The sequence below is a fragment of the Biomphalaria glabrata genome, chromosome 1 (genome assembly GCF_947242115.1).
Source record: "Biomphalaria glabrata chromosome 1, xgBioGlab47.1, whole genome shotgun sequence".
In the NCBI taxonomy this organism is placed as follows: Eukaryota; Metazoa; Mollusca; class Gastropoda; family Planorbidae; genus Biomphalaria; species Biomphalaria glabrata.
Window position 1 is genome coordinate 31,238,914 of NC_074711.1, and position 27,426 is coordinate 31,266,339.

Consider the following 27,426-nt stretch of genomic DNA (forward strand, 5'->3'; position numbering starts at 1 on the left):
TATTATCGAAGACTGCCAGAGTCAAATATATTTAGAGAGTCCTATAAATTCAGACTGGAGTCTAATTATTCATGGAAGTTTTGTACAAAAAATGAGACTTAGAACGAGTAAATATACCTGTGTTCATAGCCGGTTTTGTTTCTCGATGTAGGACCTACTATATTCAAACACTAACAATGCCATCACAAAGTGTGTAGTACAGAAATTCTACATGTCACAACTTCTAAAGACGATGGTATTTTTTTTTATAGATTTTTAAAATGTGAAATATTAAATGAATTAGTTTTAATTAAATTGAATGTCATTATGATTTCATCATGTTTGTGTGTGTGTGCCTACTATCTTGTAGCCTAAATTGTAGGCCTCCAATAGTTCCACCACAACGTGTAGTCTAGCAGTGGTGCCCAACCTTTTTCTTGTTTCTTGTTGTTTTTGCAAAACTAGAGAGAGTCTACAGCCCAGAGACTTAGGTCACTGCTTAGAGACTTAGGTCACTGCTTAGAGACTTAGGTCACTGCTTAGAGACTTAGGTCACAGCTTAGAGACTTAGGTCACTGCTTAGAGACTTAGGTCACTGCTTAGATACTTAGGTCACAGCTTAGAGACTTAGGTCACTACTTAGAGACTTAGGTCACTACTTAGAGACTTAGGTCACTGCTTAGAAACTTAGGTCACAGCTTAGAGACTTAGGTCACTGCTTAGATACTTAGGTCACAGCTTAGAGACTTAGGTCACTACTTAGAGACTTAGGTCACTGCTTAGAGACTTAGGTCACTGCTAAGAGACTTAGGTCTCTGCTTAGAGACTTAGGTCACTACTTAGAGACTTAGGTCACTGCTTAGAGACTTGGGTCACTGCTTAGAGACTTAGGTCACTACTTAGAGACTTAGGTCACTGCTTAGAGACTTAGGTCACTACTTTTCCTTTAGCAATTTAGGAGATTACCGTTTGAATTTCTGTCTTTGCCTTTGACAAGGAATCTGTATATTCTGCTGGCAGTTGTTATCGGTGTCTCAGAAAATGTCTTTCACTCATTTGAGTCAGTACGAGGAATTTTGCGCCAACTCCATGCACTATCTATGCAATGTTTTGTCCTAAGTGCCTGCTCGTCCCATATGCACCATACCTCTTCGTTCTGCTGCTACCGTTGAGTTCATCGGGAGTGACCAATGGCTTTAAGGTTCATTTTGTTTTTTTGCTTACTACTGTTCATTTGTGTTTACATTCATGCACCAATGGCGAGAGATTGATTAACCAATTTTTGGGGGTAAGGGGGGGGGGCAAATGTTTCTTATGTGATGCGTTCTAATTAAATCTCAAAGTGCACGTTCACATTAACACACACAGTATTGTGTTTGTGTAAGTTTGAGTGTGTGTGTGTGTGTGAGAGAGAGAGAGAGAGAGAGAGAGAGAGAGAGGCCATATCTTTAAAAGTATTGACACAGACCAAAATAAAAAATATATATTAATAAAAATATAAATACGTCAATGGTGAAATAGATAATCTGACACGTTGTTATGGCAATAGGATAAAAGGGATCTCAATAGTAACTGTTATTTTTATACACTAATACACTTAATACTAACGGTACACACGAACCTAAATTTATGTTGTCATAAACTTGAAAATCATTCCTTAGCACTTAACCTCCCCCACACACGAATAGCTAGAATGCTGTTCGAAATAACAAACAATGAACACAATCGATAATGAACACAACTCCAGGACTCTATACTACCAACACACTAGGCTCTTCCTGGCATACACGTGAATAAGACAAGTCACGAAACTGCAGAATGCAATGTCAGATTAATAGTGGCATATTTTAATGAAGAGTGGGCAATCTTCTTTCTTAGACTTTGAACCCTCCAGATGTCAGTCAAGCTGTTTTGCTAAGCAAGTTAAATGCAGAAGTTGACCCAGTCAAAAGAAATACAGATTTGTTGGTCAGACGAACACGTAAGAATACAATTGATTATAAAACATCATTTTCTACTTCCCTCTACAAGACGTGTACTATGTTATGTACTATGTTATCTACTATGTTATGTACTATGTTATTTACTATGTTATGTACTATGTTATCTACTATGTTATCTACTATGTTATGTACTATGTTATGTACTATGTTATGTTACTTACATACTTGATGTTTTACAGATTTAAAAAAAAAGCCATAAATGTTTATAGCTTACAGACATTCCTATCTACGTCCGCATTCACGAGTTAATCTATTTAGTCTTGTTAATTAGAATTAGTCATTAGCTAAATAATGTTAAAATAATACTAGGACAAAAAGAGTTCTTTTACCAAGTTTGACCTATTTTATGGAAAAGAAATGTGTTCTGACTTTGTAAGTTATTTCTAAATGTAGGCCTATATAAACAAACATTGTGATTATACGGTTCTTAATTAAGATGAAAAGATCTTTCAAATTGTCATCTAAGTATGAATTCTAGGCATTCAATAGAATATTCTCTTATTTATGTATGTGTATTGTATTTATAAACAGATTTCTAGAATTTGATATTCTGCAGTTATTGTCATTTAATCTGCACAATGCAGGACTTATTTCCCTAGGCAAAGTGAATATTATCGAAGTTTTTTTTTACAATATCTATGCAAAGTAAAAATTTTCAAAGCTATTTTGTAATTTGCCTTTTAGCGCACATATACACACAACACACACATACTATACACATATATTATCTATACATACATGTGTGTGCTTGTTTGTGTCTACAATAGTCAATTAATAAGTAATAAGCTTTTGTTTTTGTGAGCTGGCGATCCTAGATTTAATTTTTATCTATTTTTATCTGTATTTTAAGTTTAACTATCTAGGCTAGTGCTGAGTGGGTGCATGGTTCCCGCCAGCTCTTTTACTTTAGAAGTTAGTTTGTACGAGTCATGACCTGGCTCTATAAATAGAACAGGTGCGGTCAGTTCTTTCTTTTTTTCCGGTGTTGACCGTTGGTCAGTGCAATCACGTAGAAGAAATAAGTATTTAATTGTTGCGCTTGTATTCAGCTGGGACCGCCTGTAAGTTGGAAAATGTTTTTATTTTATTTCTTTAGTTTGTATTTGTATTAGTTATTCCTACATCTACTGTTATAGTCTAGATGTGGACTGATTAGTGTAGTGGCATCACTGGCTAGTTAATTAGCCATGATTGTCTATGATGGAACCGGAAGGTCCATTAAGCTGGATAGCGTCACCCCTTCCTTCCCCCCCCCCCCCAAAAAAAAATGTGAGCAGGTCAGGCAGGCGCGAGTGTGTGAGGCCTATTCTCTTCTGCTGCTCAACATTAAATTCATTTATAACAGTAGGCAGGTGGTAGCTCTACTGGGTGGGCCCAATCTGTGCACCTCGGTCTGCGACCAAGGGGCTAGAGTCGCCTAAGCAACCAGACAGCACAATTGAACTAAGCTAAACTAATCTAGCTAACTAAAAGAAAGCAATAACGAAACTTTTACTTTAGGATAAATAAAACAAAAAGAAACTTTATTTACATACACAAATAAATCAATAATAAAATATAACATAGAGCTACACTAACACTACAACTGAACTCAGCAACTAACTAAAACCCTCTAAATCTACAAACACTAACAGACTAACCAAACCAACTATCTAACTACAATTACTACCCTAGACCTAAGCTTAAAATTAATAAAATATAACAAAAAAGGTACAAGGAGGCGATGGCAGACTAATGGCAGTAGACTAACAACAGCAGACTTAACGACAGCAGTACTGCAGTAAGGATAGCCTGCAAAAATCAATACATAAAAACGTTAAAAAATAGTAAAAAGTTTTAAAAAAGCTAGACTAGACCTAGTCTAGTACACAAACCGACCTAGAGACATGAGGTAATTACATATTAGTAATTAGCCTCCATGTAGCTAATAAAAGCCACAGAATTTTAGGTCAAGTCTACGCCACAACCCACACAGGCTGGGTAGACAATAAACAGATCTAGATAACATCAGATAAAAGTCACAACAATACACATTAGATCTAGGTTAATGAGCCGGCTTATGCCAGCCGCCATCTTGTACATAAAAGTACAACAAAATTAAAAATAATATTATCTGCCAACTACGCTTCAGAAACTACCAAAAAGAATCACTAATAAAATAAACATACATAAGAATATAAGATAATAAAATATTTACAAATAGACATAGTATAGAAAAACAATAAGGGGATTATTAGGGATAGTTTGGGGGGGGGGGGGGGAAGGAAGGGGTGACGCTATCCAGCTTAATGGACCTTCCGGTTCCATCATAGACAATCATGGCTAATTAACTAGCCAGTGATGCCACTACACTAATCAGTCCACATCTAGACTATAACAGTAGATGTAGGAATAACTAATACAAATACAAACTAAAGAAATAAAATAAAAACATTTTCCAACTTACAGGCGGTCCCAGCTGAATACAAGCGCAACAATTAAATACTTATTTCTTCTACGTGATTGCACTGACCAACGGTCAACACCGGAAAAAAAGAAAGAACTGACCGCACCTGTTCTATTTATAGAGCCAGGTCATGACTCGTACAAACTAACTTCTAAAGTAAAAGAGCTGGCGGGAACCATGCACCCACTCAGCACTAGCCTAGATAGTTAAACTTAAAATACAGATAAAAATAGATAAAAATTAAATCTAGGATCGCCAGCTCACATTCACCCCAGCTCAAAACTTTTGCGTCCCCGCAAAATAAAAAATACACAAAATACAGAGATAAAAAGTCAAAATATATACAGCAGAAATAAAATAAAAATGAATTCATACAAGAGAACGGAGAACTATAACCATAGCTCTCAGTACTAAATGGCTTCACAAGTGGCAAAGCTTTCAACAGAAAACAATAAAAATACAGGTAATACAAAATATAGTGCATGACATCTTTAAAAAAATGGAACGACAAAAAAAGTAATTAACGAAAACTACATGGTTAGAGCAAATGACGCCCTAGCCAAACATGATAAACTTAGTCACACAGACCAACAGGAACTCTATGAGGCTTAACTCAGTTCCTTAGCCACACAGGCTAAAACAAAGTCACACAGACTTATACAAAGCCACCAAGGCTTCAACAGACCCATAGTCACACAGACTTATGGCCAGCCACTGAAGGCTCACAATGGTCACAAAGACCAAAACATTAAAAAATGGTACACTCAAAGTGTCATAACACAACCTGGAGTTACAGTGCTATAACCAAAACACAGGGCATCCAACAGTGGTGGTGAGACATAGACAAAATAAAAGTACCACTGTCAGACAATTCAACCTAACATGACATTAATGAGTACCTTAAGTACTTCAAAAAAAGTCTACTAAAAAAACATTACATTGCCTTCCAAAGGCAACAACAAAATACTGTAATAAAATGTATTACATTTATCTACGTCATGGCCTCCAAGACAAATAACATAACGAGTACCTTGATGGCAACATCGAAAATTAACATGGCTAGAAAAATTGCACAAACAGCACTTTACTACAGCAACCAAGCACAATATTGGCTTTTGAGAGCCCAATAAAGACTTACAAAAATATCTACTAGGTTGCAAAACCATTAGTAGAGCAAGCATGGAATATACAAAAACATAATCAATATACAAAATACATCATTAATACCACACAACAAAATAATATTAAACATGCAAAAACATAGCCATACAAAGAAAAGTTTACAACAAACAAAAAAGGACTAAAACTAAATATCCAGTCGGGTAGGTTGTCTTCTCGTCCTGGAGGACCTTCTTGGGCCTACCGGTGCAGGAGCAGGGATTGACTGTGGCTGGCTGGGTGCATCTGGCAAGGTAATCTTGTAGACAGAGTAGCTGACCCCCGGACTTGGGGACCTTTCAAGGTGTGGCAATGGTCACAAAACTGAACGTTGCAACTGGGCTGACAATCGTCCTAAATGGAAGGACAAACTGGCCCAGTTGTTTAAAACACAGAGGTGGCGGTGGGGCACCTCTGTCAGGCCGGTACATGGCTATTTGTAAAAAAACCCATGCTGGAACTGCCTAAGTCTTGGTAGTGTCGCTTCACACATTCAGGCCACCAGCAACTGCGAATCTATCCATATTTAGTCAATTCACCACAGGAAGATAAGGACTATAAGGCAAGCCTTCCTCTTACTGATAAAGTCGATAACACCTGCTTGTTGGGATTCATTGCCGTAAATCCATACATAGCTATTTCCAACATTGAGAGGATCGTCCTCTGGTGCTGACATGGCTGGTGAAAGTCGAACACTCTCACCTAATGGATGGCTGGTACATGTCATCCGCTGGCTCTAGCCATGACATCTCTCGTCTGTTGATGCTGGGCAGACATCTCTCTGCAGGCATGGGGGTAGATGCAGACTTCTCTCCTCCTCTCGGATCACTCTTCCGAGGCACCTCCACATCAGCCTGGGACCGCTGCATCCTTCCTGCCGCTGCTGCCATTCTGCCACCCTAACCTAACACTTCAACTCTAACCCTAACCCACAACAACAATACTAACTACCTCACAACGCACTACAACAACTTCCTAGAACTACATCTCCAAGTAACATTAAAACCAACTCACTACTGACCATAACGAAGACCACTACATAAAACAAAACTCAAACAACAAACTAAACTATCCATATCCTATATTCTAACAACTAACAAAAAAATAAATTCTCCAACACTGATTCCTACTGCTATCCAAACCTAAAACTAATACCAACCTATGCAATCCTAACAATGCGCTAACGAAGCCTAACCAAAACCTAAATCAACCTAACAAAAGCCTCAAAAAAACTAACAACCTAATCCCTAAGAAAACAATGTGTGTCTGATTACTTAAGCACAGATCCCACTTCTGACACCAAAAAAATGTGAGCAGGTCAGGCAGGCGCGAGTGTGTGAGGCCTATTCTCTTCTGCTGCTCAACATTAAATTCATTTATAACAGTAGGCAGGTGGTAGCTCTACTGGGTGGGCCCAATCTGTGCACCTCGGTCTGCGACCAAGGGGCTAGAGTCGCCTAAGCAACCAGACAGCACAATTGAACTAAGCTAAACTAATCTAGCTAACTAAAAGAAAGCAATAACGAAACTTTTACTTTAGGATAAATAAAACAAAAAGAAACTTTATTTACATACACAAATAAATCAATAATAAAATATAACATAGAGCTACACTAACACTACAACTGAACTCAGCAACTAACTAAAACCCTCTAAATCTACAAACACTAACAGACTAACCAAACCAACTATCTAACTACAATTACTACCCTAGACCTAAGCTTAAAATTAATAAAATATAACAAAAAAGGTACAAGGAGGCGATGGCAGACTAATGGCAGTAGACTAACAACAGCAGACTTAACGACAGCAGTACTGCAGTAAGGATAGCCTGCAAAAATCAATACATAAAAACGTTAAAAAATAGTAAAAAGTTTTAAAAAAGCTAGACTAGACCTAGTCTAGTACACAAACCGACCTAGAGACATGAGGTAATTACATATTAGTAATTAGCCTCCATGTAGCTAATAAAAGCCACAGAATTTTAGGTCAAGTCTACGCCACAACCCACACAGGCTGGGTAGACAATAAACAGATCTAGATAACATCAGATAAAAGTCACAACAATACACATTAGATCTAGGTTAATGAGCCGGCTTATGCCAGCCGCCATCTTGTACATAAAAGTACAACAAAATTAAAAATAATATTATCTGCCAACTACGCTTCAGAAACTACCAAAAAGAATCACTAATAAAATAAACATACATAAGAATATAAGATAATAAAATATTTACAAATAGACATAGTATAGAAAAACAATAAGGGGATTATTAGGGATAGTTTGGGGGGGGGGGGAAGGAAGGGGTGACGCTATCCAGCTTAATGGACCTTCCGGTTCCATCATAGACAATCATGGCTAATTAACTAGCCAGTGATGCCACTACACTAATCAGTCCACATCTAGACTATAACAGTAGATGTAGGAATAACTAATACAAATACAAACTAAAGAAATAAAATAAAAACATTTTCCAACTTACAGGCGGTCCCAGCTGAATACAAGCGCAACAATTAAATACTTATTTCTTCTACGTGATTGCACTGACCAACGGTCAACACCGGAAAAAAAGAAAGAACTGACCGCACCTGTTCTATTTATAGAGCCAGGTCATGACTCGTACAAACTAACTTCTAAAGTAAAAGAGCTGGCGGGAACCATGCACCCACTCAGCACTAGCCTAGATAGTTAAACTTAAAATACAGATAAAAATAGATAAAAATTAAATCTAGGATCGCCAGCTCACATTTTAAATGCAGTAAATGCGATTGTCTCGCTGTGTTTAAAAAAAAAGTAATTATCTCTATATTCTAATGATGATATCTTTATATTTTAACTCACAGAAACAGCTGCACTACGGGAGCTCTGGAAGACTTTAAAATCTCAGGGCAGAATAATCCAATCTCGTTTTGATGAGCCCAGTAAGCTTAGAGATGGTTTCCAACAGAGACAATTTCATAGAAAAAGAAATAACTTTTCTGAATCGAGGCAAGGAAAAGACACTTTTGATGGAAAGGCTCAGCGTTCTTGTAAAAGTGCTCCAGCGTCCATAGCTCACCAAAACATTGAGCTCACATTGTTTCCTGGGGGGAAAGAGAGACCCAATACTGGGAGAGAGTCCAGGTACACTCGCAGTTCCGACTTTCGGCAGTCGTTTTTTGTACCAAATCCTCCACCTGTCTGCATCACTAAGGGCACTCATCAAGTGAAAGAATCAAGTCTTTGGGAAAATGAAGTGCGCAAGTAAATATATATTGTAAACTAAAAATTTTTTTTAATGTAATAATGGTGTATAATATAAAATGTAATTGTTATAACATTCATACTTTTTTTCCCCTTTCACTACAGAAGAGTGCCGGATCGTCCGAAATTCTCTGTGCCTGTTTATATTAGTTGTGCAGAATTGAAGCTTCCCACATGTGATGGAATACAGACGACTCCTTCTTCCTTCTTTAGACATATTGACACAAAGACATCAAAACCTTCCAAAGAATATGACGTGGATCCGGAATGGTCATTGTGTACAAGTTTTCATTCACTGAGTCTGATTGTCTAAATAACTGATAGTGTAAACATTAATAGAACGACATTCTCTGCTTGTATATCATTTTTAAAAACCAGTATTTTTGACTAAAGCTATATCTATAGTCTGCTCTAACTTTCATGCTTTCTCGGGTGTCGTTAGCATACTTTCACAAAGCTTATATCAGCTCACCCTGTCTGCATGGCCCTTATTCGAGATACCAAACAAAACAATTATTTACCAATAGTTAATTAACTAGTTGGTTAGTTTTTAAAAATTGATTCTTGTGTTGTCAGGTACAAGAAATAATTGTGAAAATGTCAGCTTGATCCGAGATTGGGTGTTGGAGAAATAACGTGTACCAACTTTTTACCAGGCAGAGTGAGTTGATATAAGCTATTTAAAAATTAAATTCATAAGTACCCAGAATGCAATGTTTCCTAGCGTAGCAATAAACTCACACATTACACTTAATGCTGATTTTAAGATTATTATGAAACTAGTTAATGTTCTTCCAATGAATGTCTAGTATTTGACTAACCTAGTTTATTTACGACTTACCAACAAAACCTATTGTCTGTACAATGGGAGTATGTCATTATCAGAACAGATATTTAAAAATTGTTCAAATTGTAGTTCCTCAAATTATATAACTTAAAAGATAGTCATATTACTAAATTGTTTCGAGTGGCAATAGTGGCAACGCTGATATTGTCAATTGTAGTCAAACTGAATTTCCATTTGATTAGATCAATAAAATTATCTAATCTTATCTTAATAGTAGTCTTTGTAAACAGTTTACATTCGTGTACACCAGCATTAGCAATGAAATAGACACAGTTCATTATGTACATTGGCAGCATAGACTGAACAATTCACCTTGTAGAAATCAAAAAGTTTATTTTCACAAACACTACTAAACTACAAGATAATAAAATGTATCCGTTGGCATCAAAATAAAAACATTTGAAACCAAAATATAAAATTGCTTTAAAGAATAAGATAAATTATAAATAGCACCGCATTCAATAAACAGAAGAAAATATAAACTTTTTCTGTACAGCTACAATCCTCAAAAAAAAAACAAATTTGTAAGATTCTAAAGTCTAGAACTACAGGAAATTATTTTAATGCGAATGTAATTTTTCTTGTCCATGTGTAAGAACTAAAAGTCTCATAAAAAATGTATCGACAACTTTGCAAACATAACAAACTAATTAGAATAAATCTAACTATTAATTTAGATCTAGTTAAAATGGAAAAAAAGTCCTGTAACTTAATTACGAAAAATGTTGATGTTAGCCAAATGTTTTTAAAGTAGACATAAGAATTTAGAAAAAAAAATCCTTAATAAAATATATTTTTGTTTACTTTTTCTACTTTGAGAATATTTTGTGTATTTTTGTTTTTTATCGACATCTGGTTGTTATGACTAGAGTACACGTGAATGCTAGAACGTCTGGCTGCCCTTCGGAAGTCCCAAGTATGTGTCTTGATGGAGATTGGAGATAAGGAGATATCACTAGGGATCGGTCCACTAGCTATTCATAGCAACCAACATTTGTTGTTAATAATAACTAGAGCTGGTCATCGTGCTAGCTTTCCACAGAGTTGTAGACGTTTGAAAGAGAAACTATTTAAAATTGTTCGGTGAAAGTATATATATTATTATTATATTATTAAGTAAGAAGTCGTTAAAGTCCTCAATTTATTACACTAATGTAAAAACGGCGCACAAAAAAGAATGTAAGAATATATTGAGATTTTTTTTTTTTTGCAAATCAAATTCTGGGCTGATAATGATGAATACAAAAAAAGCTGCCATAACAGTGAATAAGAAAGAGCGCTTTTTTATTTGCATATTATTCTGAGTAGGGAAATATACAGCATCATTAGAACTGAAACACTCCTATGTGCATGTTTAATGTTAGATGACAACATTGGTCTAATGTGACTCTACGAACTACACATTTTAGGTTATCGAGGTACAGTGTACAGTTTGACTCTCCTTTGGTTAGGTTTGCATTTCTTAAAAATTGAAATTATAATAATCTGATTGTTTGTACAGGTTAATTTGTCAATTAATTAAGTATAACCACAAATGAAAACAACTATTTTGGCTTTTTTTTTTTTGGTGTGATAGTTGGTGTATAGAAATCTCCACAAACAAAGGATAGAACCTAAATAAAACAAAGTATTTAATGAAATCAGTGACTATTAAACAAATATATTGTTTACATAAAATCAAAAGTGGGTTATTGAAAGTCCAAACAGATTTCTAGCCTGCTTCAAAAGTTAAAACACATAGACCAACACAAGAATAAACGAAGAAAACAAGTATGAATGTTCTTATTAGTTCTGACTATTGCATCAGCAAAGGAAGAGATTACATGCGTAATATGTCATAAGTCCCGTATGTTATTGAAAGCCCATCATTCTGTTCTGTGATTTCTTTTTCGAGCTGGAGGTATAATAGAAATAGATCTATAATGTAATGTAGACTGATTTGAACTCGACAAAATCAAAGCTTGATAACCCTCAGACTTTGTACATCATTTTGTGTTTGGTTCACAACCAAATGTATGCAAAGTTTAACTCTCCTCCTTTTCATCACCTAATATGTTATGTCCCTTTCTCATCAACCTGATCAATAACAGACAATTACGGTGCTCTAGAACAAAGTGAAGCAAACTTGAGATATTAGGACTTTGTTACTCAGTTAAACCAAGATTGGTTTCAGTTAAACCGAGTTTGGTCTCAGTTAAACCGTATATTTTACAGGCCATTATATACATTTTTTTCTCAATAGACGTAAAATTAAAATATTTTATTAAGGAAAGCAGATAAATTGTGCTAGAGGTAAGCGTTATACTCAATGCATGTAAATGCCATATATCCAGATTTGTTATATGTTGTGTAGTTCCATTCTATCAAACATTGATTACACAGTCACTCGAATTGAAATCAAATGCATTTGTTCGTTTTAAAAAGTCGTACAGACTAAAACAAAATGTACTCAGTCCAATTCAAATGTTTTGGTCTCTGTTTACTGTTTCACAAAAATCAGGCCAACTTTTTATCCCAAACATTCTTGGTATTAGACAACAACTAAATTAAAGCTGAACTGCTCTCTGTGCTTTAAAATGAATTATAATTATGATACTAACGTTATTGCTTTATGAGCATTTTTGGAAATTATTAGTCTTTGGTGCTGAGTTGTTGAGAAAACCAGACAGTGTTCGCAAAGCAGAAACACAAGCTGCCTGCAGGTGTACTGGTCTCGGCGGTACCGTGTCAACCGACTCCTCCTAATGAGTATGCTCTTCCCCGCCCGATCCATCCCCCCCCCCTTTTTTTTTCCTTTTGCCAAGCCTCTCTTTTCATATCAATAAACACATATATACATGATCACACCAAACATGTCATTCACTAGCAAGTAAATGTAGATACCTAAGTACATTCTATGTCTTTGAAATGTAAACCAGTCAAATCTTTGACAGCTTAGGGATAACTCACTCTCACACAATTGATTCAATAACAAAGATTATACCTGACCTATGTTTCAAGACCTGATACTATCACTAATGACTTCAATGACTGACTTCATTAGACCTACCACCAACTCAGTTGCACGCGCCATGTGACATCATTGAATGTCATGTTTGAACTAGAAAACTTAGAGACATGCCACAAAACTGGTTAGTAGTGAATATATTTGTGTTTTTAGAAGTACAAAACAAAATGTGAAAGATCAGGGCTTAGAAATACATTTCACAAAAACAAAATAGCAAACATTTAAAAACATTGTTAATCATTGTATGAATGTTGTAAAGTTGTATAAATGTTGTTGTTGGTATGATATCAGCATGTTTGTTGTTGTGATTTGGATAGGCCCTATACCTGATAACCTATTTCATTGACAAATGTTTTAATTTCAAACTAGATTAAATCAATGAGGCTGATTTGTTCTTGTGATCTGTCTTTACGACACTACGAGTCTCGTTGATCGACGAATCAACACAGCCAAAATGATGGCCAGGGCCATGCCTAACCCCTGAAGAAAGTAGAAAGAAATAAACATTAAATTAAAATAATAATAATAATAGTACCCTAAACATTGAGAATACTTGTTTAGACGTTCTTTATTTTTCTGTCTCTTTTCTATTATTTCAATTGTGGTTATGGCAAGCCATAATGATTTATTTATAGACATGAAACAAATGCTCGCCCTGCCCCTGCACATAATTTGAGATTCATTATTTATGATGTGTTATTTCTTTGATTAAGATCTATTATTGATGATGCGTTATTTCATTAATTAAGATCTATCATTGGTAATGGGTTATTTCACTCATTCATTTCTCCTTATCCCAAAAGCTTTAAGAATCTGGCACTGTTTTGTTTTTAGAAGCCTAGTGAAAGAGCAGCTAGTGGTAGTTGTATTGACGACTTGCTAGTACGCTACTTCTAGTCACTCATAAGCTCACCAAACTAAATCCGAATGAGAAGGAGACGGCAGAAAGAATGGTGTAACGTTTCTTCATGAATTTGCTGATCTCTTGACTGACTCTGACGTAGTAAGGGTAGTTACAAGGCTGGAATCACAGACAATAACATTAGGGATAAACATCATTTCTCCATCACATACAAAAAGCACAAGCTGTGTACGTATGGTTAAGATAGTCAATGGTAACTTCTGAGTTAACTGACAGAAATACAGAAATTTAGTTAAAAGAAGAAAAAACATTACAGCTAGTTAAAGTCAAACAATGAGTTTCTCAACTACTCACATAGTGCTGCGGGCTGTATGTATCTCCGTCACACGAATGAGGTATACGCTTTCCGTAGCCGGCAAAGAGTTCACCTTTCTTTGCCTCGGTACCACAGCATCTGAGCTGCACAACAAACAACAACAACAGTTAATGGAAGTCATTAGGCTCAGTCAGTGACGCTAAAACTACGGCCCGCGGGCAATATTTGGCCCATGGCACGAAACTTCTTCCCACAGTGCACAAACACGGTTGGATTGAATTCGACGATTTTTTTTATTGATCCCTGCCGTAAATGTGTAGTTCCCCCATGCTGAAGAAAATTGTGCACAACTGAGCCTCTAAGTTCAACAAACGTTCACATATTGGGTTTCATTGGTTTTATTTACAAACTCAGAGTTACTGTAAAGTTAAATTTGACATCACGAGTAGAAACAATAAATATATCTTTAAACAAATACTTTAAATAAAGAGGCTTATCTAAAGGAAGAACTCTACATTTACAAACCATATCTCTCAATATTTTACGGTTTATTGTTCCTTTTCGATATCATACAAAATAATTAATTACCTCTAATTAGTTAATTATTTTTTTAAATTGATTCTTGTTTTGTCAAGTACAGTGGATACATGTAAAAAGTTTCAACATGATCCGAGAAGTGGCAGAAATAGCGTGAACAAAAAATTGTACCAGACAGACTGACAGAAACCAATTGTCATAGTAGGCCTGAACACTAACCTCTGACGTGGCAACCTGTGGTCAGTGTCACAGGTGAATGACGATTGGTCTCGGACAGACAAGAGTGGGTTTGTAAAAAGTAATCTCGTGTTCTTGAGAAATACAACTCTTTGTTTATAGCGAAAATGGTTTGCAATGGAAACAGCACCGGATGAGTACACTGATGTCTCTAATGTATTATCAGAAATGGTATACCTCCTTCTGAACGTTATCCATAAACTGCTTAGCGGTTTGGCTGTTGTAGTAGGTTGAGACGCCGTTCTTTATATTCTGGTCTGTTTTTTCTTTCAATTCGTGCTGGGAGATAAAAGAGTGCATTGTTAAAAATACCAGCAACAATAAATATAGAACAGAACTGTCACTTGACTTTCAGTTCAGAAACTAATAGTACTGCAAACAGTGCAGAAACCATTTTCTTTTCTCAATGTAATCACATTTGGCAGGATTTTTATTAGCGGCCCCCGAAAGGGGAAAAGACGCTATTAGTTTTGTGTGAAATGTCTGTCCGTCCGTCCATCCCGTTTAGATCTCGTAAACTAGAAAAGATAGTGAAAATCCGACATCATATTTTAGTCCATTCAAAGTTCTGATGCAACGACTAATTTTTTCTTTTCTAAAAGCAAAAAATCTAATTTTTTAAATCCCTTATGCATCTGTCATTTGTCTTTGATGGAATTTAATTTTGATGTTCTTTCTGAAAATATTGATACCTGCCTTTTTACCTGCCTGGGTGGACCACTTAGGGGGCCGATTTTGAGTTTGTGTTTCCACACAAACTGTCTTTGTAACCTTGTTTTATCTATACCAGTGATTCCCAAACTGTGCTCCGCGGAACCTAGTGTTCCGCGAGGCCTGACTAGGTGTTCTAAAAACTACTAGAATAATTAACCAGTAGGCCTTTACGTCCATTAATCTCTAAGTAAATGCAGGAAAACAAAAATATTTGTTCCACTTGGTAACAAAATAAATTTTATAACGTCGCTATGAACTTTGAACTGATATAAATTCTGAATGTAATTTGAAACAAAGATGCAATAAAATATCAAACAAATAATTTCTGGTCGAGTTTTTTTTTTTTTTTTGAAGAGCACCACACTAAGCTGTCTTTTGACTTCAGTCTCCTACAACCTATTGATGCGAAGCAGGAATTTTTTCATTATGTTGCAACAAAGTCAAAGTCTAGAAATAGGCTTAAAGCCACACCAGATAATAGAATTCATATGTTTTTATTTTACATATGTCTAGGCCTATTTCATATCTATACATCTTTTTAAAAAATTGTACACTTGAAAAGCTTAATTTATAATTGAGCTTAATTTTTTTTTACTTAAACAAATAGAAAGCAAAATCCAATCTTAAAAATAAGCAAAGTGTTCCGCAAAATATTAAGAATGTGCACAGTGTTCCGCTAAATATTCAGAATGTGCACAGTGTTCCGCTAAATATTCAGAATGTGCACAGTGTTCCGTTAAGGAAATGTTTGGGAAATGCTGATCTATATAAGTGAGCTGTAAGGAGGTCCGTCTTTGCAAACTGTGCATCTCCTGTGTGAATTCGCTTGTCAACATTTAATTTCTTCTATCTTGTATCAAGTTCAATGTTTCAATCATATTGTCCACAGAATGGAAAGATCAAGGACCATAATTTGAAACATAATTTGACTATCTGTAAGCCAGGGATGTTGTTTTTTATGTAATGACATACGCATGTTTTTTTTTTATCTTAAATTTATTTTAGAAATGTTCTTTTTAAATATCTTGTACGGCAAGGAATGGGATGAATATCTATTTAAAATAATTAATTTTAGTCTACAATGTGTAAATACATTTTAAAAAGTCTCCTATCCTAACAAGATATTGTGTTAAAAATACAACTGTACATTGGAAGCAATAATATAATTCACAATAAAATAATAAAAATTGACTTTCCTAACTTTTTCAGACTTTTTAAATATTCAACATAAAACGAAAAAAATTATTTTACGGGCTGTCAAAAAGACAGATGTTTTCAAATCGACCAAACACTACTTTTTTTTCTTTCTCAAAACGAAGATTTCCAATTAAATTGTCAAGCATTTAGTAATATTAATGTATACAGACTTCAATCGTTTTGAGAGAGAACATTTTTCATAACACGGGAAACTATTAACTTTTAATAAAAAACAACATCAAAGATGTGGCTAAGTATAGTGCTTTAAAATTGGATGAAATAGCTATAGCTTTAAGATGTCTAGACTTTAATTTCTTAGTCTCCAGACTTACGTTCATTTTGAATTCATCTTCCACATTCCTCTTCTTAACGAAAGCCCAGGAGCCTACTCCAATCAACGCCACCATAAGAACAAACAGACAAACAGCAAACTGCCAACAATCAAAAAAACATTATAAACATAGTGTGTGTGTTAATGTGCATATGTATTCTTGATGTTATCATAGTTTGAAACGTTTCTAGAAGGATACGTTCCAGATTTCATTTTGTGTGCTCCACATTCCACGAGGATGTTGTTTGGCTAATAAACGAAACAAATATTACAAACCCTGAAGAGATGCTTTACCTTTGAGTCTTAAACTGTTTGTTTCACTCTGTTTAAGCTAACCTGTACATTGAATATGGTAGCACACCGAAGTTTGTTGTTCAGCTTCGTGCATGCTGCCCGTTAAATTGGAAGATTGGGACCTCACCACGGACAGTTGGATAGTTCAAGATATCAACTGCAACATTTAACAAGCCTGTCCAAATCCTCTGACACCTTTACCGACTTAAAAGTCTGTGTCAATCTTATAGGGTAGGAAGAAGAGGAAGACAGAGAAAACGATGGGATCAAAGAATGGACAGGCCTGTCAGTGAATGAAATTCTATCCAAAGCAAAGGACAGAGAGGAATGGAGAAAGACGGTTGACATTTCTTATGTGGTGCCCCAACGGTCCAACAGACTAAGGGATAGGTAAAGGTGAAAATTTTATAGCCTAATCTGTGTAGTGTTGCTTCAATCTTATAGCCTGATCTGTGTAGTGTTGCTTACCACTATTAAGAGGCACATGTTCTCCCTGACTGCTCCGCAACACCCAATGAAAGTAACAACAATGAGAACCACTCCGAACGCAATAAGTAGATAGGAAATAGTCACTGACACATCCGTCCCGCCAGTGGCACTGAAAGAACGAAGGTATAAAAAACAACACATTTTTAGGTATAAAAAAAACACATTGATATTCATTGAATCAGTTCAGATTTTTTTTAAAATTATCTGATGGCCAATCGACAAGCCAGCAAACAAAATATGTATGCTTACTTTACATCAGCCTTTAGATCATTCTGCTCTATCTTAGGAAATTAGCCAACACATAAGCATATCAAATGGTATCCATTTTGTAGAGTTCTATGCTCTGTGCACACGAGACTAATTCTTTCTTTCTCACCTGTAACTTATCTGGAATTGTTCATCTTCCTTTTCTGTATATTTCTGAACAAAATGCTCAGAACTATCATCCATTTTCATCCAGATGCCCACTGACAGCAAGGCACAACCAAGCAGCTAGGAATAGATACAAACACATAAACCAATTGATACAAACATAGAAACGAAGTAATACAAATACTTAAACCAATTGATACAAACACAGAAACTAATTGATACAAAAACATAAATCAGTTGATACAAACAAAGAAACCAATGGATACAAACACAGAAACAAATGGATGCAAATATAAAAACCAAATGATCCTATTCCTACTAGAAGTGTATTCTAGAAATTTCCCCCAGTTTCAGCTACAAAGTGACTTAAAATTCTTTTTTTTTTCTTTTATGTTTTTAAACCTCATTAAAAATAATAAAACCGCCTGAGGACAACGGCTTTGTCTGCACGAGGTGTGGGACAATAAGCAGGTCGCAACTAGGTTTGCGTAGTCACGTGAAACACTGCAATTACTCTTAATCTCTAGAATTGAAGACATTGCCTTTATCAATAAACCTTTGCCAAATTTTTTTTTGAGCTATAATAATAATAATAATTATTATTATTATTATTATAATCTTTATTATCCATTAGGAAATATGCCTTACAATTTGTGCACTATGGGTTATTGTGAAGTCTGTCTTTGTAGACACTTCGTTCCAGTAGATCAAATAGATCTTTAAAACTTTTTTAGATTAGTTTGTCATTTTAGCTCTCGTGTTTGTGTTTGTAAAGTTATCACAGCGCCTTGAGCCTACATTTTGTTTGTTAACAGCGCTTTATAAATAAAATACGTTTTGACAAAGTTTGGCATCTTTAAAACATATAGGCCTACGATTGCTTTTTTTTTTTTTTTAAACAATTTTACCTATCAGTTTGCAAATTCTTCATGGGAAGAAACTGGAAGCACACGAAAACCTGCCTGGATACGGCTCTAACGATTTTCCTAAAAACCTGTAAAGTAAAGTTTCCCCTTTCAGACATTGCGATCTATGGAGCAGATGATGTAAAGGTCATCTGTTTCTTTGGCCAACGGTTAACGACCAGGGTGTTATGTGGCCAGCACAACGACCAACCATGTACTCATTAGAGTCCAGGTACCCATTAGAGTTTAGGGCGCCCTAAAAAATCCCGAAATTCAAAATCCCAGTCTTCACCGTGATTCGAACCCATGACCTCATGTTCGGAAGCCAAGCGCTTAACCACTCGACCACCCTAACCCCTCCCCTATAAATCAGACAGCTTATGTATCTTGGGAAAAAGAATTATTAGCTAATTAGCCACACGGGGAAAACTCTGGTTTGACCGTTATACTTTTTCGAAATATTATCTTCTAAAATTAAATTTGGTCTGGTGGTCAAGACAATCTAAAATGTTTGTTTGTAAAATGTTTTACATGTTTCGGATGTTTCTTCAGAGTTGAAGATAGTTTACTTCCTAGTCCAAACCTCCCGCAGGACGACGGGGGATGGGAGTGGGCAGGGTTTGAACCCGCGACCGTCGATAAATCCGAACGACAGTCCAGCGCGCAAACCGCACGACCAGGCAGCCATCTATATCTTGAACACACATTCCGTTCACATACGTTAGCGGGGATAATAACAACTGACCTCAAAGATACCTTCTAGGCCCTCAAAATTCCTAAGAACATTCTCGTTGCCTGTCACGAGGGCGGTATTGCTCCAGACCTGCTACAACACCAGAAAATTCCTCAGTGGACACTGTTAAAGGGACTAGGATGAATTTTGTTTCTCTTTAACGAAACTCGACCCTGGCAGCGCCAAAGAATGAATACTCATTCGTTTCTAACATAATAATAATAATAATAATGATATTAAATAGGCTTTTCGTTAATTCCAATGATTACGGAAGCATTTCACGTTGCTATTCAGACTCGGCTGTAACATAACTAATGCATTACAAATGCTGGTAGAAAGTTGTGTGTTATTAGTCACTCACAGGAACACGTTGCTAACAGTTGTAGTACGAAATGAAGAGATAGTTCAATTACGTGAACATTTAATGACTTGTTATTTATTTCTTGTAGTATTAATTCAATCTGCGTCCAATGTGTTCAATTAGTTCTTACCCACAGGCAGAAGTTGAAAACAAACAGAATGTATTTCAGGCAGCCTACGTATTGACCCATGTTGATGAGCTGGCAATTAAGTTACAGACAGCTGTCCAGGTAAAGATCTCCTTCTAAATGACGAGTTCCTATAAAGAAGTAAGAAAAATGTACGTTAATTTTTTTTTAACACCAGAGAGACAAGGGAAAAAACTTGAGTCTTAAAGTTCTAAAATATTTTTTCAGGTTGTTTCCCTTCATGAAAATTACACATGTATTTAGTATTGCAATAAAATTGTAGGCCTGTCAATAGTTCGTCCATCATGGTTCGATGATGATGATGACGAGGGCTGTTGACACACACACTCACACAAGCAACTCTCACATATACACGAATTAGTTTTGTAGTTTTTATTTGAATGTGTTGTTTTAAGTATTTCTTTCTTTCTATCAGTAATGGTGCTACTAACTGTTTTACTTAAACATCTGTAAGAAAAGTCTTGAATACGACTTTTACATTTGAGATTTTAAAAGAACAGCTTTTGAGCTGGCGATAACAATTAATTTAATTAATATTTTGAAATTTTGAATAGTTTTTTATATCAAATAACATAACTCCAATCAATTATATACAAATTAATAACGTACAATAAAATAAAATAAAAACAACATTGAAGCAAGAGGAACTAAGGAACAGTCTGAAAATTGAAACAAAAAAAATTACAGCTTTCACCCAGATTTGAACGTGAGATACTTTACATTGCCTCTAGACCATCACTCCTTAATTATTTTTGTTCATTCCAAACATCGTGGTACAGCTCTCTATCAAACATTTAAAATAAAATCGACTTTTTGTTCATTTCCACCCCACTATACGTGACGTGGAGAGATCGATGGAACTACGACATAATTCTATGCAGATGAACACACGCTTTTAAAATGGGCCAGTCTGCAGACGTATGTGCTCGATTGATCTTCAATTGCAATTAACTTGTAATTAATTTCTTTTCTTCTGTAAAAAGTCTTGTTTTAAAAATGTGAAAGGTCGTAAAATGGGTGTGAGAGCAGGCGTTAAGGTGCCCGAATTCTACCTGACACATCTACCTGTGCCAGATTGAGGTAATCATCTTTATAAATCTAGGGCAAAGCAAGTTAGTGCCCATACCACAGTTTTGTACCCAGGTTAGGCCAGGTATCATAGTGATCGTACCAATCTTTTAGATTACATAGGAGAGAGACGGTAACTGTATGTTTCTAGCTTGGGACCGTATGGCACCATCGTAACGACTGTAAAAAAAAAAACTTAACAACTAGGCAGGCCTTCTTTGTTTAACAAGTATAAACTATTGGTATAAAGACCTACACCATTAATATATTAACTACGACCCGTGACGCGATGCTAACCGACCTTTAGTCGAAAAGTCCAGCAGGGAATAGGCGCTGAAGGAGCCATTATCCAAGTGCTGTTGAAAATGATTTTATCCAACACTCAGGCGTGGACCGAGAGCTCTTCACCCAAAGTCTTGTCTAAAGGTTCCTCAATGACAGCGACCACTACCACTTTTGGATCGCGTCATATACGTAGCGTACCGCGTCTCGGGTCCCGCACGACATAAGGAGCCGAAGGCAGCGCTAACTACGGAGAATTTCTTCATAATCCAATTCAGTAAACCCACAATTCCGTGCAAGGACTGCCACATATATGCGGTCCCCATTCCCGAAATTTTTTTTTTGCGACCCTTGATAGAAAAATGTTGCCCACCCCTGGGATAAATGATGCAAGAACTACTAGAAGATAAAGGCCTATATCATCGGTTTCCTATGCTTTGAATTTTGGAAACTAGATCTGGGTCTCTAATAAAACTCAAACTGAACCTAAACTCAACGTTACCACAATTTAGTCTCATTCGTGCTAAACGTTTTAGCTTGTAGAACGACATCAATGAAACATGCCAACCAACTGCTTTAGAGCTAAGGTGGGGCAAAAGCAAATTAAATATTTAATTCACAAATGAAAGATCAAATAAAAATGAATTGGTGTTGCTTTCAAATTCGAAATGCGTGCTAGACAAAACACACACACACATGCAGACAGACACGAAACTTGCTTCGGAGCTAGTTAGAAGTTTTAGAAAGACATTCATCTGATATGACTCTTACACAAACAAGAAATAATTAGCCAGTGAAGTGAACATTTGTGCAGCCAACATTTTTTTAGCCTGCTTTCATTGTATGCACCTAGGTTATTGCTAGGCACCTATTGTTTTAAATAAATTGGTTCAGTCTGTGACAATCTGTGTTGTATAGAATCCAAATAGACTCTTGGTAAATTGAACATTCTCTAACTTTTTTTGTAAAAATCATCACCAGTGTTCATTTATGTGTGATTTGGGGATTTATAGAAAAAATCATTTACATAGGTGTTTGCTTGTAAATATTTTAAAGAGTTCATTTCAGTTTGAAAGACCTTGTGAAAGCCTAGATTAAATACATTAACCTTAACCCTCTTTTCATTCACTTTTGATGTTATGTGCGAAGTTCGAGAGAGAGAGAGAGAGAGAGAGAGAGAGAGAGAGAGAGAGAGAGGAAGGAAGAGAGGAAAATAGAAAGAAAGAGGGTGGTAATGAAGGAACTGGCAGTAAACAAATGTTTGTATTCTCAGCAAATTGTTTTCGACTCTTGGCCTGACTGTGTGTACACCTAGCTCCCCCAAGTGTAGCTCACACGGCCTGACTGTGTGTACACCTAGCTCCCCCAAGTGTAGCTCACACGGCCTGACTGTGTGTACACCTAGCTCCCCCAAGTGTAGCTCACACGGCCTGACTGTGTGTACACCTAGCTCCCCCAAGTGTAGCTCACACGGCCTGACTGTGTGTACACCTAGCTCCCCCAAGTGTAGCTCACACGGCCTGACTGTGTGTACACCTAGCTCCCCCAAGTGTAGCTCACACGGCCTGACTGTGTGTACACCTAGCTCCCCCAAGTGTAGCTCACACGGCCTGACTGTGTGTACACCTAGCTCCCCCAAGTGTAGCTCACACGGCCTGACTGTGTGTACACCTAGCTCCCCCAAGTGTAGCTCACACGGCGTGACGTCACAATCCAAGGTTTCAATGAGTAAGCTCTACAGACTGTTACGCAACAACCATGACACTATTGTGTTACAGTGTGGAACTGCACTTGTATTCATGAAATGTTTAGCTACATACACGCCACGTGTAATGAGATGAAAATGAAGTGAATACAAACCTATGTTGAATGAAAGTATACTTTATATTAAATTGATTGTACGTAAGAAATCTTTATTTCAGACTTTAAAAAGTTTACTAATGAAAAAAAGATATTGTTTTTTAATAATAGTTTTGTTTTTCTAAGTTTTCCCACCCTCGGAACTAGCGGTGCTCACTGTAAGCTATGAGCTTCTAGCGAAGTAGACCCGTTCTTATCTGGATAACTTTTTGTTTTAGTGGGGCTAATTCAATTTGATTGAAGCGTAAATTGTTCGTTCTCACTCAGTGCGTAATCAGTGAGAGGTTGACTTTTTTAGCCCTCGAAGTCTACCAACTTTTGTCACGCCATGCCATTAATAACTTGTGTGTGTGAATGGATTAAACATTTCTAGTTGACAAGTTGACAAGAGTACAACTTGGACCAGAAATGTAAAGGAGCTAAACACAAATATTTTAGTTTCTTTTCTCATGATGCATTACACGAAATGTGAACAACAACAGACACAGAAAAAACTGTATGTGAAATATTTTAAAATCTCAAAAGAATTCATGGTACACATCTTTAATATAAATATAAAAGAAAACCAAATGGAAGAATTTTTTTCTTATTATAAGTAACATTTAGAATGGTAGATCTACTTAGAAAAATGAACCATTAAACATTTCAATACAGTACTTAGAGCTTACGTATAATTTAACATATGTAAGGACATGGTATATTATACAGTGATTACTCTTTCCTCTGTCTGTCTTAGAAAAATTAATACACATATTTGTAGTTGACAATAATTTTATTTTGTCTGACCAACATTGGGATTTTTTTTTAAGTGGCGGAGGACCCGGAGGGTAATACTGTGTTTAATGACCCTAACACTATAATATACTGCTAATAATTTAAATTCTAACCAATGCTCTATTTATTGTATTATATTCTGCCTTTATTCCTGACAGCAACCAATGGGTCCATATTTATAGGTTATAACTGCAGTCTGACAATTTGGCGCGTTACATCAGATGTGTGAGCAATAGGTAGAAAAGTGTAAAGTTCAAGTCATCATACACACATATATACATACACACACATTCATACATACATACATACACACACATACATACACACATAGCGCCCTTTTCGCGGCTAAACTCATTGAAAACATATGCAAGACAGGGCCCGGTACTCTAGATGAAACACACTGACTCTGAAAAATAAACTTCAAAAATTGTCTGAAACTATATCTACCAGCTTGATGAGTAATTTATCTCGACATGACCTACTTTTAGAAGCAGCAATTACCTTTTCATTAACTTTTTTTCATTAACTTTTTCTTGTTTTTTTTTCTTTTTATTTCAAATTCAACAATATCAAAACAAGGCAACAAGCTCAGCATTTTGGGTGGGGGTAGAAGCAGCTGTCGAAGCAAATACCTTACACACTATACAATCTCTATGAAAACTGGAGGAAAAAAAGAGGAGGATGTCAGCAACAAATAAAAGAAATACTTTTAAAAAAAACAAAAACAAGAAAATGTGATCCACTCTTCCACCCCCACCCCCCAATGCCCGTCTTGTTTTTCTTTTGTTGAATTAAACTCAATTACAATGTACTTGTTTCCAGCATATCAAATGTTTACGTCACTAACATATATATTGTCTCCAAAAGTAAATGCTAATAAGGTTTTGTTTATATACAAAATGGGAATACAGAGTCCAGACCTTTCTCTCTCTCTCTCTTTCTCTCTCTCTCTCTCTCTATATATATATATATATATCATGGGCGTAGCCAGGATTTTTTTCGGGGGGTGGGGGGTGGGGTTGGGGAGATTCCCCCCACCTCCCCCCCCCCCGCGGAAAAAAATTATATATATGTGTGTATGTGTGTACATAATTAATCTTTATTACATTCTGACTCTTTCGGAAGACGTTTAAATTATTGTGCCCTGGAATAGGTTCTTCCTGGAATTATATATATATATATCATGGGCGTAGCCAGGATTTTTTTCGGGGGGGGGGGGGGGTTGGGGAGATTCCCCCCGCCTCCCCCCCCCCCGCGGAAAAAAATTATATATATGTGTGTATGTGTGTACATAATTAATCTTTATTACATTCTGACTCTTTCAAAAGACGTTTAAATTATTGTGCCCTAGAATAGGTTCTTCCTGGAATTAGTGGAAAATTTATAGACTCCCCGCCCTTGCTAGCAAGGGGGTCTGTGGGAGCTCGCAGCGCTCTCACAGCGCGGGGCGAAGCCCCGCCGCCGAGCACTATTTCTGGTATTTAAAGCCAACAAAATGCCTATTCTGAGGTATCTACAGCTCATTATCTTGCTATTAAAAAGTTTTTTTTCAAAAACCTAATGTGCTATTCTTACTGGCTTAGACACTCTCACGCCGTTCGGCGCATTTTCCGGCAAGCTGTTTCCGCAAAGAAGTTTATAGTATGTATATAAGTCGAACATAATGTAAAACTTGATTGAATAAAGCAAGTGATTATATAATGCTCTTGCGGAAGACAGATGCACAAGTTGCCACATATAAGAGTTTCATCACTGAGGCCTTGAATGAAAGATAGACCTCTGGGAAAACGATAAATTCAATAATCATTCAATAAGATCAGATAAGCCAGGTTCACGTTGAACTATATCTACTTAATCATCAGTTCATTGAATACATATGAATATTAGCAATGTAATAATAATAATAATAAGATTAAAATACACACGTATTATAGTGGTATCATGTATCATGTCGTCAATCGGCCTGACAATATGATAATAACGGACAAACTTTCGATAGTTCACGTGTCTTGTTTTTGTATTGTTGGTTCTGGTTGTTGATAGTTTTTCCAAAGCTATTATCAACTCATTCTGTCTGTCTGTCTATATGTATGTCTCGTTAAAAGTTTGTACACGTTAATTCTCCATTCTTGGATCAAGTTGAAACTTCGCACGATTATTCATTGGCATAGACATGACATTAATCAATAAAAAAAAATAACCAGTTAGTATATTAATTACTTAATAATTTTTTTTTTCATACCAACAAGGAAAACTAATCCTTCAGATATGGCTTGATTTGTTGGGTTTAGTCCCCTTAAATAATTGTTACCGCTATTTCTCCCTCACGCATTTTCCCATCAAGTTGACACTTTAAACAATTATGTATTGTACCTAACAAAACATGAATCAATGAACAAAATACTCAATTAGTCAATTAATTATTGGTAATTAATTATTTTGTGTGATATCGAATAAGGGGAATAACTTTACGTACATTATTGACAGATATAGTTTTAAGGGCGGAGTTCCTCCCCTTTACATAAGCCTTATTTTGTTTTGTTTTTTAAAAAAAAAGGAATTCTTGCTAAAAATATTAAAAACTGACTTTTTATCTGCAGGTGTGGACCACTTCGGGGGCCGATTCTGAATTTGTGTTTGAACACACATTATCTTTGTAACCTTCTTTGCTTGTTTTTTTTTTTTTTTTTTTTAAATTTTGCCTTTGGTTAAAAAAAAAAAGTTTAAAAGAGAAAGGATTTTAAGCTATTCTTCTGTTTTCAGTTGCCTAATAACCACGACGACTTAGGACATTGTATGCTTGTGTGATGTGGAATCTAGGTAGATCTTTTCTAAAAGCTTTGTTCTTGGTTTATTTTGTCATTTTTTGAGAATTCACTAATGAACATAATATATCTAGATCTGTAGGCTTGTATGCTTGATGTCAGAAATCATCTAAATGACTATATGGGGGTCAACAAATGCACAGTTTAAGATCGTGTTTTAGTTTTATGTCTGTTTGTTTACTTCAGGAAGATCTTAAGAATTATAAATTTCATTTTTCAAAAATGCAGTAGGTATATTTGCTTTGATTTGTATAGGCCTATCATTAGAGATAAATCGATATAATATTGTAAATTTTAATAAGGAGTGGACACAAGATCAACAGCCATCCCCACCCCCTGACCATAATTCTATTTCTGAACAAGTAACATTTGAAAACAATGAGAAGGAAGCTAAGGTCAGGAAGGTGTCCAGGCAAATCTGTAACTTAGTCCGGACC

The 27,426-nt window shown here is 35.9% G+C and overlaps 2 protein-coding genes and 1 long non-coding RNA gene across 4 annotated transcripts in view; 1 reads left to right on the forward strand and 2 right to left on the reverse strand.

Moving 5' to 3' along the window:
- Window positions 1–10,007, forward strand: LOC106070515 (uncharacterized). The gene is made up of 4 exons (XM_013230442.2): window positions 1–235; window positions 1,858–1,960; window positions 8,431–8,830; window positions 8,936–10,007. Exons 1-4 carry the CDS (start codon window positions 212–214, stop codon window positions 9,141–9,143), a joined length of 735 nt encoding a protein of 244 aa, XP_013085896.2. The 5' UTR covers window positions 1–211; the 3' UTR covers window positions 9,144–10,007.
- LOC129926715 (uncharacterized) lies at window positions 3,861–8,325 on the reverse strand. Its single transcript, XR_008778422.1, has 2 exons — window positions 6,798–8,325; window positions 3,861–6,755 (listed from the first exon to the last, which is right to left on the reverse strand). It is a non-coding gene; the product is annotated as an uncharacterized LOC129926715 (long non-coding RNA).
- Window positions 9,991–27,426, reverse strand: part of LOC106070514 (CD9 antigen-like) — a 19,518-nt gene continuing 2,082 nt past the window's right edge. For both annotated transcript variants that reach the window (XM_056032436.1, XM_013230440.2), the window contains 8 exons: window positions 20,163–20,290; window positions 18,038–18,153; window positions 17,641–17,770; window positions 16,880–16,978; window positions 14,814–14,915; window positions 13,901–14,005; window positions 13,598–13,705; window positions 9,991–13,164 (listed from right to left, as the gene is read on the reverse strand). In XM_056032436.1, coding sequence (XP_055888411.1) covers window positions 13,093–13,164; window positions 13,598–13,705; window positions 13,901–14,005; window positions 14,814–14,915; window positions 16,880–16,978; window positions 17,641–17,770; window positions 18,038–18,153; window positions 20,163–20,222 — 792 coding nt within the window. In that variant the 5' untranslated portion in view covers window positions 20,223–20,290 and the 3' untranslated portion in view covers window positions 9,991–13,092. The remainder of the gene's footprint in view (window positions 13,165–13,597; window positions 13,706–13,900; window positions 14,006–14,813; window positions 14,916–16,879; window positions 16,979–17,640; window positions 17,771–18,037; window positions 18,154–20,162; window positions 20,291–27,426) is intronic.